At 35.1% G+C, this 11,135-nt stretch overlaps 1 protein-coding gene across 2 annotated transcripts; it reads left to right on the forward strand.

Moving 5' to 3' along the window:
• Nucleotides 1-623: 623 nt before the first annotated feature.
• LOC110737875 (protein FLX-like 1) lies at nt 624-3,229 on the forward strand. 2 transcript variants are annotated; one of them, XM_021918226.1, is made up of 5 exons: nt 624-908; nt 1,287-1,899; nt 2,008-2,171; nt 2,585-2,673; nt 2,787-3,229. In XM_021918226.1, the coding sequence occupies exons 2-5, from the start codon at nt 1,292-1,294 to the stop codon at nt 2,877-2,879; spliced, it is 954 nt and encodes a 317-aa protein (XP_021773918.1). In that variant the 5' UTR covers nt 624-908; nt 1,287-1,291; the 3' UTR covers nt 2,880-3,229. The 2 variants fall into 2 exon arrangements, with proteins under 2 accessions (XP_021773918.1, XP_021773917.1); XM_021918225.1 differs by having other exon boundaries at nt 626-908; nt 1,278-1,899.
• Nucleotides 3,230-11,135: the final 7,906 nt, after the last annotated feature.

Raw genomic sequence — 11,135 nt, forward strand, 5'->3', positions numbered from 1 at the left:
GAACCCATTCCTACCCAAATGGGGCGGATTTACAAACTCGCGCCATTGACATCCCTATAATAATTGCATAGACAAATTCAAAAAAGAATACAATACCTAATAGATAAACGAAACAAAATCTTTGTTTAATTTATGGAGTAGCGTTTATTCACCATAAATGAACGCAAATTAATAAAGCAACCAAACCGACAACTAAAAAAGACGCATAAAGATAATAAAGACTTTTTACTACTATATAAATAAACATTACACTATAAGTCATTTTACTCATTTAACGTCTCATTAATCTACCATTATAGCTTCAATTGGTAATTCAATCTTAGACTATAATTATAAATCAGACAAAGGTCATGATATTTTGATGGTAACAAAACAAAAATCAACTAACATACTTATCTTTAATGAAACATTCTGCGAGAAAGTAACCTATGCCTTGGCTAAAGATCCTTCATTAGCTGGACAACAACTTCGGTCCCAACTAACGATGTTATCTTGTCACTAACATAACAATTTACCTTATTTGAGAGTCGTTAGTTTACCTTCTCAACCTTTTTAGATTTACCAAGCAATTGGTACTTGTCTCTTTTTTCTTTATGAAGTATTTCGTATTATATATTGAAAAGTTAATTTTTCAGGCATTACTCAAGCCAAAAACTAGTATGGAGTAATGTCAGAAAGAAGTTGATTCGAGTGACTCGTACGGCTACCTGAATGACGGTTTTGCCAAGTTTTATAAATTCCAAATTTCCAAGTATAGGTACTCCAGTGCTCCGCTAGCAGGTTACAATTGTTTTTGGGTTTGCCAAAAGACCTGAAAACCTAAAGTCCTCTCCATTTTCTGGCGGATTTTGTGCAAATTCATACTTTTCCAGGAATCAAATTCAGAAACAATTGTCAATCGCTCATAGGTAATTTGTTGTCTTACTTTGATTGCTCCATCTTTGAACTGGTTTTAATTTGAATTTATCAGCAACAATTTTAATTTATAGTATGCTATTAATGGTCGAATTATAATTATTGTATTTTAAATTTTGATAATCTTTGTTCAATTGATTTTCAGATTAATTGGTTTCTGGTGTAGTTCGTTATTTGTTAATTCAAATTCTTGAGTAAATTGATAATTTGAGTTAATTCATGGGATTGAGTTGTTTTTATGCTCCATTGTTAATATAATTGGGATTTGTTTTGTTTTTCTTCTGATTAATGTAATCGAAGTTATGCGCATTCCTAATTTAAATTTTCTGATGGAAATTTGAATAATTCTGTATCATAATTAGGGGCATCAGTCACAATGTCAGGCAGAAACCCGGGTCCGCCATTGCCGATGAAGAATATGCCTCATGGAAGGATTCCGTTTCCGCCCCATGAACCACCATATGGCCGAAATCTTGGTCCGATGCCTCACCCTGCGCTTCTTGAGGAAATGAGGGAGAGGGAATCCCAGTTTGGGATGGGCCCTAGGTCATTACCCCCTCACCCTGCTATCCTTGAGGAACGTCTCGGAGTTCAGCTTCATGAAATTCAAGGCTTATTAGTCGATAACCAGAGGGTTGCTGCTACCCATGTTGCATTGAAGCAGGAATTAGAAGCTGCTCATTATGAGTTGCAACAAATGTCCCATTATGGTGATTCCTTTCACGCAGAAAAGGATATGCAGATGAGAGAAATGCTTGACAAGGCTGCCAAATTAGAGATGGAACTTCAAGCAGCAGATGCAATGAAGGCTGAACACATGCGGGTTCAATCTAATGTTAAAGAACTTACTGTCGTTAGGCAAGATCTGATGGCTCAGGTCCAGAGAATGAACCAAGATTTGACTAGATTTTCTACCGATTTACAGCAAGTCCCGGCATTGAAAGCTGAAATTGAGCATATGAGACAGGAGGTTGACAGAGCAAAGTATGGAGCTGTTTTTGAGGGTCTTGTGATATTACATATGTATATTTATACAAGTCTTGAATGCTAGTTTTGGCTTCTTTTTGTAATATTATATTGGGGGGTTTGCAGGGCTGCTATTGAATACGAGAAGAAAGCATATGCAGATAGCTACGAGCATGGCCAAAAGTTCCAGGCCAAAATGCTCTCAATGGCTAGAGAACTAGAAAAGCTACGGGCAGAGGTTGCTAATGCAGAGAAGAGAGCACGTGCTGCTGCTGCTGTTGGCAATCCTGGTATGATTGTTTTGAAAGGTCTAATTTATTTGAGCATTGTAAGAATGGAGCTTTTGGCTTTTGATTAGCTAAAGTATGAGGCTAATAGTATATACATTTATTGGAAACAAATTTCAATCGCGAGGTTTTTAACTTTCAACATTTGGATGTTAGAGATGGTTAAAAAATTATCTCAATGAGCTTTTAATAATTCAGTTATTGTAGAATACCCTTAATTAAGATCTTGTTGTTTCTTCTTACCACTCAGAAGCTTTGGTTATCTAGCTAATTTTGGTTGTCTTTATATATCCAGTGCTCCCCAGTCTCTCTCTCTCTCTCTCTTTCACTCTGTTTGTGCACCATGCTTCTCTGGAAATTTATACCTCTTGTTTAGTAAATCAGCCAAACTTAGTTCATTTCTTTGTTTTTCTTAGGAGCAGCGGCAGGTTATAACACCAATTATAGCACACCTGAAGGTGGGTACGCAGGAAATCCCTACCCTGCTGGATATGGAGTGAACCCAGTAAGTTTTCTTACTGAGATTTATATTTGCCATGCTGTGATGTTTGTATGCAATGTTGCATTTTAACTGTTTACAAAGATCATGTAGCTTTATTTTCGATGTTTGATTTACAGACGCAGCCTGGTATGGAGAATTATCCTCAATATGGACCTGGGCCTGGCAATTGGGGAGCATATAATATGCAACGTGGTCAAGGGCATAGATGAAGTGGCTTGCAATTATCTATTGATGCAGAATCGTGTTTCCTTTTGCATGCTGGTCTCTTCAGCTCAGGCTTGATAGATGCATAAGTGTGACTGTGTGAGTAACATTGAGGGATTCCATTTATAGAATATGGGGATGCTTGTTTACTAAGTATGTCATGCAGTGAAATATGTCGTCATTATATTGTCTTATCCACAGAATATTAATTTTTAGCTGGTAAGGAAATACTATATCTATTTACAATTTCTATTCTCTCATCTCATTCAGTGACATGTGTTATGCTTTTCCATGTCGATATTCTTTTATAGCAGAGGTGACCTATTTGCTTGAAATATTAGCTTTTCAAGCCTTATAGTTGATTTTGTTGCAAATAATTTTGTTGTTTATTATCATTTGATCACTGAAGATTTAAAAAATTGTGTACAACTGATCTTGCTTCATTCTTTAAGAGAGATTTGATTGTTGGATACTTCTTATAGATTTTCCAAGAATTATTTTGTTTGATTCTTTTTTAACATCTTGTTCAGTGAAGAGTGAAGACCAAGAAACTGTATGCACTTGTAAAGTCACTTCCTTGGCTAGTTTTTTATATTTTTCGCCTGTTTTTATTTAAGTAGGCAAAAATTAACTTGACATGACAAACCAGTCCATGCCTGACATGGAAGTGGCAGGTTGGGTTGGGAGTTATTACCTTAAAATGTAAATGGGTTATTCATTTGACTAAATGGGATGGGTTGAGTTTGGGTTAGTATAATTAGGCTAAAAATAATTGATTCTACCTATATTTATGTAAGCAACTTCATTAATAATGAAACACATAGGTAATTATAGAGATGGAACGTAACTTGGAAATAAGTTTAAATGATCATAAACAATTCTTATACATACTTTTTGATAAATCTTTTAGTAATTTTTTGTTGTAAGCCTTAAACACTAATCTAATTTTTTCGTGTCCGGTTCGTGTTGTTTTGCCATGTCGTGTCAGCTTTTTCCAGCTCTATTTATAAAGAAGCACCCCCCAAATCCCCAATGCGCTCAATAATGCACAATGAGGTGCAAATAAAGTACACATAAACCTTATTTACTATCCAAAAAACAATGTATTATTTCAGTACCTCATCCCTGTGTTTTGTGCCTAGGCATTAACACCCTTTTCACTTCAATGGCTTTTTTTTTTTTTTTTTTGGGTACGAAAACAAACCCTACCGGATTCTCTAGTTTATTTATGGTATTCACATCACCTTGCTAGTAAAAGAAACTTCTTCAAATTGAATTTACCATTTTATATTGTTTGTCATGCAAACTAATTTAGTAGTTTTATTGGAGGTGAAGAGGTGGATGAGGTGCATGTTTTACATTTAAGTCTTGCTGTTTAGCGCTTTGGTGTAATTATAATTTATAAACCTGCTCATCTGTTTTGAGTCCATGGCACCATAGCATTTATATCTAACTCAGCAAAACATAGTTTCTAGTTGTCAAGTGACCTTGTTTATCTATGTACTAACCATATTAAAGGTAGATTGTGTACTGTACTCAACTGTGGCCATTTAATGGCAATTTGGCATTGGGGCGTCAACTATCCATTATGTTTGTTTATTTAAAGTGCTCTTAGTGATTAGCACCATAGCATTTATTTAAAGTCCATGGCACCATAGCATTTATATCTAACTCAGCAAAACATAGTTTCTAGTTGTCAAGTGACCTTGTTTATCTATGTACTAACCATATTAAAGGTATATTATGTACTGTACTCAACTGTGGCCATTTAATGGCAATTTGGCATTGGGGCGTCAACTATCCATTATGTTTGTTTATTTAAAGTGCTCGTAGTGATTAGCACATTGAATTTAGTTTGTTGATGATTGTCAGGCAGAATAACAAGGAGTGACATGTCTAAAAACCTACAATTGCTAGTAATATGAATTCCTCACTGTCTTAAAAAAGTGAGATATGCAGATAGATGCTAAATAGGCTATGACTACGTGGATAGCGCAAGATTCTACTTTTAGCTGTACGGATAACAGAAAATATTACAGCACACTAATATCACATCACTCAGTAATGTCTGACTAGGAGTCAGATCTCTTTATTTATGCTTCATGTGGTATTGAAGTTGTATTCTCCTATCCTTCACCCCTTTTGTTGTTCATATATTGGATGAGATTGGTAAATTTTTTGTTCTAAAAATTGCCTTGTTCAGTAATTTACGTTACACAAGAAAGATTACTTGGTGCTGATCTGCTCAAAGCTATCGAAGTTTGTATGGCGCATCTGGCCTTTTGCACAAAAAGGGATTAGCATGATACCTGTATGTGCTTACTATTTCCTTATTGCGAGGCCTGAAATCATTGAAGCTTTCTCATGTGGATCTCTGATGATTGATGTTGGGAAAGTTTTCTGCTGCTATCTGGGTTTTGTACTTGGATAGAAAAAATCGTATTGTATATGAGATACTCCCTCTTGTCAAGGTTTGAAGTTCTTTATCGTGAGGCTTGTATATACTTCCTCTTGTCAAGCTTTAGCTTTTGAGCTATACTTGACAATTCTTAATTTTGTAGGTGTTGCTTCATGATAATTCTAGAGCATGTCAAATAGAAAAAAAAAAAATCTACTGCTGTCTCCGTTTTTTAGGCTTTAAGCTGATCTTTTGGTTATTCTGGTAGGATAGATTTCTGGTAAAATTTAAGAGTCATCAATTTTCTTACACTTGTTTAGTTGTATTTTAGCCAGCATAAATAGCCTTTTCCAGTGCCATATTTCCAGGATTTGCCTAATTTCTTAGCTTCTATCACCCTAGCTATTTCCAGAAAGTCTTTTTACAGCTGAAAGTATCATGACATATAGAGATAACCAATCACCCCTTCTGTTTATTTAGTTCATGCTTTAATGATGTGAGTGATCCTTATAGAAGAACTTCTTGGTGAGAGTGGTTGTAAAGCTGTCAGCCTGTCAGTAAATATTATTTCACTTATTAGCAACATATTCCCTTTTGGACCTGACAGTTGTGTTCAGGAATCCATTTTGTTTGCCACTACATTATTAGAAATATGAACTAGCAATTGTCGGTCTCATCTTCTGTATGGTGATGGACATGTAGCCATGTAGGTGCACTCAATATACTACCACTCCAAAGTTTAAATTCCCATCAACATTTGACTTGCTTTGCTCTTCAGTTGGGTTTATTATTTTCATCCTCTGGGGTTTATTGCTTAGTGATGCCTCTAAAGACAAGCATATGATCGATTGGACTAAGTTCAATTGTATTCTTGTCATAAGTTCAGTAGCAAAGTTGTCAAATTTTGTTAGCTGGAAGACATAAAATGATCATTGCCAAGATATTTTTGAGGGTGAAGCAGCTGGATGAAGGATGGATATTTACAAGTAAGTGCCATAGTATATAGCTGTATCACCATGATTTAGATATTGTCACATTTCATGGGATGCCTCGATCGTGTGCTATCTCCATTTTTTAAATCCAGAATTTTTCTTTCTTATCTGGTCCTACACTTTATACTACTTTGTCTCACTAGCAACTTTTGCCTCCTAATGATTGTATTTATGTTTTCTTCTTATTATTGTCTGCTTTGTGGCTTCTTGATACCTGATTCAATTCTCACAGATGAGAATTTTGGTGTTGGGATTGGTTTTGCTGCTAGTTAGCTGGTAGACGTTATCATTAATTGTATTGATATTTTGAGTAATGGATTTAGTCAATTGGCTTATGAATGAATTGGTTGTAATAGAAAATGCTCAAGATTGTTGGCAGCATTTTAGATTATTGTCGTGGAGCTGAAGGTTATATGTGGAGTTCTCCCTCACCCTCAGAAACTTTGCCTGGCTATAAACCTTGATAAGCAGGAAAGGAGTCTGTCCAAAAAGGACCAAAAATATGTAACGAGAAGGTGAGACAGATTAGGTAGAGCTGGTGAAGAGAGGAAAGCAAAATAGATCAGAAGATAGAAGAGATTGTAGAGAAAGAGTGAAAAAGCCAATTAGGCGTGTTTTAATTGCTTGTTGATTAGTTGCTAGTGATCTTTGTGTGTTCCATTTGAGTATTGAATTGTTTTTCAGGTATGAGACCTGCATCAGATGTGGATGGAGCAGACAGAGATTTATGTAGGGATAGTGGTGAGGAAATCAGTGAGGGTGAGGCGGGAGGATAGGAGTACGAAGTAGAATTTAGAGGATATATTTGATTCTGTACTTTGATGTGGGAACTTCCTGAAAATGTCATTAATAATATGTTCTCCTTATTTAGTATTATGGAAAAGCTTTTTTCTCTTTAAAATCCAAATAAAAAATTTTAAAAATATTCATCTCGGGAAAACTTAGTCAGGCTTAAGACTTGGTTAGCCCGAAGCAAATGGTGTTCACTTTGTTAGGATTGTCTAAACTTATAAGTTGCTTGATAATTTTCTATTGTTTAATGGTGTAGACTGACTACATCAAATTTCTGGAAACACATTTTATGTTTGGAACCTCATATTTTTTTTTTTTTAATTTTTTTTTTTTTTTTATTTTTATTGATGTTAGAATTACTACTGTTCTATGGATGTGTCTGATAGCTTGGAGTTTTGTTATTTTGAGCACGTGGTAATTATGCTAACTACTTTATGATGTTATACTTCATTTGTCCATTATAGATTTGATTAGATAAGTTTAGTGATTTTTCTTGTTGACTAGTCATTATGGCCTTGTAGAATATCCTGTATCTGTGAAAAGACATTCATTTCTAGTTTGTTAGATCTGAATTAAGGTGATGTTAGACAAACTCTGGATGTTACCTTTGTGGCTGATTAGGTGGTTGATGATGTTTGGAGTGGTTGGAAGGGTAATGTTTTGGACTAAACTTTAAGTGAACCTATGATTGGGTGATTGTGGGTATTCTAAGTAGAGCAATAAAAGTGGAGGCACCAGACAGAGTGAAGAAATGGGTTCAGGAGTGTTTCTTGTCTGCTTGTTTCTTACTTGTAGTGTGGATGGAGCAGCCTTCGAGGCATTTAAAGGCACAAGGATGTGAGGAAGGGTGATCAATGTCTTCATAATTGCACATATTATTGTCTTCATTTGTTGATCCTCTGAATAGAAGCGAATGGATGAAAATGATCTTTGTAAATGACCAAGACAAACTCTTGATATCATGCAGCCGACCCTAACCTTTTGGGAATAAGGCTTTGATCCTCTAGCTTTTCCTGTGAAAGATGTATACTTGTCAAGCATCCTTCTATGTTACTTGTTTTATTATGGGATAGGATCTCTCTGTTGCTTAGGGTTTTGAGCGGATTTGGACTTGTGAGAAACTTTTTTTGTGTGAGGAGAGGATTAAAGGAATTGTCCAGTCGGTTGGGATAAGGTTTGTTAGTATAAAGAAGTGTTTGGGCTTTGGGCTGGGTCTTGGTCCTTTGTAGTCTAGGGACCATCTCTTGGTGGAGAAATGGTTGTCGTTTCTTGTGAAACCTAATTCACTTTAGCAAATCATCAACTACAGGCGTGATATTCCAAGGAATTACTTAGGTGCCCTTTCCTATATGCATTTGCATGTTGATCCCTTATATACCTTCGCTACAATATTCCGAGGTTTCATTTAAAGTTGGCATTGGGACTTTAAGTTTGACTTTTGGAGAAATGCATGGGAATAATAAGTTTTATGTTTCATTTCCTCGTCTTATAATCTCTCTTTCTTACATAATCTTTTGATTTTCATTTCTTGTTTAGACAGGCGTGTTCTCTTTCTGTAATTATTGCATTAGATTGAATTCCAAAGATTGAAGGTTGGGTGAAAATTTTGGTGGGAATGTAAGAGCTAAGACGATCCATTGTTTTAGTGACTTAGGAGCAGGGAATTTGATTGGAGAATTTTCTCAGTATCTCAAATATTACTCCATTTCCTTTTTCTGTTCCAGTTATTTGTGGAATGTCAAGATTCCATTGAAAACCAAGGGTTTAATGTTTGAAACATTCTCAGATAGGTTCTGTTAAACTAGAGATCTGGTCAGTGCTTCTTACCTGATATATTTCTTCTCCTTATGTAGTGGGAAGTAAAGAAGTGTAGAGGTTAAATTTTTACATTGTGGTCTTGCCTACCTTTTGTAAATCAAGGGGACCAGATTGAATGGTCATTGAGCGCAGGCCCCTTATGATACTTTTAAGGGAATTGCTTGGCAATCAACTGGTATGATTAAGCCATGATTTCTGTGGCTTTGTAGTATATATTCTAGTTTGGAGTTTGTGGGGTAGAGTTGTGTTTCTTTGTTCTGATGATGTTATCTCCAAGGCATCAAGTCTAGGTTGAGTTAAATTCAATTTTGAGAGGATTCCTGTCTTCTTTTGATGTAAGTTAGCTTTCTTGTTGATAAATAAGGTCATACACGTTTGTGTGTTTCTAACAAGAGAAGGTATCCACTTTCTGAGGTTCCTATAGCTTACTTTGTGCTATCAATGATATCCAGCTAGTAGTTAGTTCTAGAATGTTTCAGCTATGATGATTACTGTATGGGGACATTTTATAGTACTTGAATTCATTGTGAATAGCCACAATATTGTTGGGTTGAGCAATATGGTGTTAATTGAGATGTATATATTTGAGTGTGGCTTAAATGGGAAGCTGAGGTTGAACACTCATTGCTGCTCCCTTCCTCCACTACCAAAAAATTTTTGCGATTTTTTTTAATGTTGGTCTTGAGGACATGTTTGTTGACATTCCAGATCCATGTCGATGGATTTTGGTTCTCTTGACTATTTTTTTTATTTCTGGTCTTTGTCATCAAAGCTTTTGTATAACGTGCAAATATGCAATTAGCTTTCTTTTGTTTATTTTTTTTAACCAAAAAGCTTTCATTTTTTTTTTCTCCAACTGCCCTTGATGGCTTGACCTCATTTCTCAAGTATTCTAGAGTTTATTATTGGGAACACTATCCAAATATCAGTGCTTTGGTTGAATAGTTTGATCATAGTCAGTATGTCTATTGAGACTATGAGAGCTGGGCTTTCTGTGAGTGCCAGAATTTTATTTGCATGTTTCCTTGCTAGATGAATTAGGTTATCATAACTGGTGATATTTATTATATTTGTTATTTTTGAAATTTAGAAAACCCTCTTGTGAACACTTTCTGAGTGAAAAAAATCCAAAATGCTTGGCTCATATTTTGTAAGCATTATTGGCCCATGCTACTTTCTTTTATATATTGAACTTGATTTTATAAGGGTTTGATCTGGTCTAATGTGATCCAATCATTCATATTGCAGCTATGGACTTTTGCCAAGGAGGGTCAATCTTTCTGCTTGTTAGATGGGAATATATAAGGTACTGACTTCTTGGCTTCATTATTTTACTTATGTTCCCAGCACTTCACTAGGATTTGTTGTCTGACCTCGGGAAATGAAGAGAATGTTCTATCAGATTCATTTGTGGAAATAGGTACTCAATATTAGGTTTCTGTTTGACCTGGAAAATTTGAGTGTATGAATGATTTTTATTTTTGAAGTTAGAGAAGTATATTGATAATTAAGCAATATTTGATCACTGCTTGGTTTTTTTTTTTTTTTTTTTTTTTTTTTTTTTTTTTTGGAGTTTACGAAAAAGATTGGGCATTAATTAATTAATTAATCAAAACTGTAGTATTTGAAGTTTTAAAAGGCGCAAGGCGCGAGGTGTAAAAAGTTCCTGGAGCCTAGGCGCAGGTGAAGGTGTGGGGCTTTTAGATAAATGTTCTAAAGATGAAATAACAGAAAATTGAAGATAAATTCCAATTATTTGAGAGATTTGATGCTCTCTCAAACCTACCTAAGAAAAGCTAAAACAAACTTTTCAACTCTTCTCACAATCCTTCTCTTCCTACCCACTTCTCTTCTCTTCTCTTTAAATTGGCATCAATATTCCCGTTTCTCTCTAACTTATTTTCCAATAGGTTTCCATTCTCCTAATTCAAGTTTCCAAACCGATTAATTACTCAATTCCAATTATAGCCCTCATCATATGGCTAGTTCATTACCATGAATTCGATTTTAGAGGCCTAAGAGCAAACTAATTGATTTTGGGCCCTATAAATTTAATTTTATGTAATAAATATATTTCTTTATTTATTTATTTTTAATATCTATATACTACCTCTATTACATATTATTTGCAACTTTGGAGAGCCGCACATATTCCTAGGCAAAATTCGTTTGTGAGTGTAATATGGAGAGAGAAATGACCACCTAAAAAGGAAAGAACATTTGTTGCAAATAATTTGCTCAATTGCTAATCATCGCCCGCG

This window comes from Chenopodium quinoa, unplaced genomic scaffold, assembly GCF_001683475.1.
Source record: "Chenopodium quinoa cultivar QQ74 unplaced genomic scaffold, ASM168347v1, whole genome shotgun sequence".
NCBI classification, from domain to species: Eukaryota; Viridiplantae; Streptophyta; class Magnoliopsida; order Caryophyllales; family Amaranthaceae; genus Chenopodium; species Chenopodium quinoa.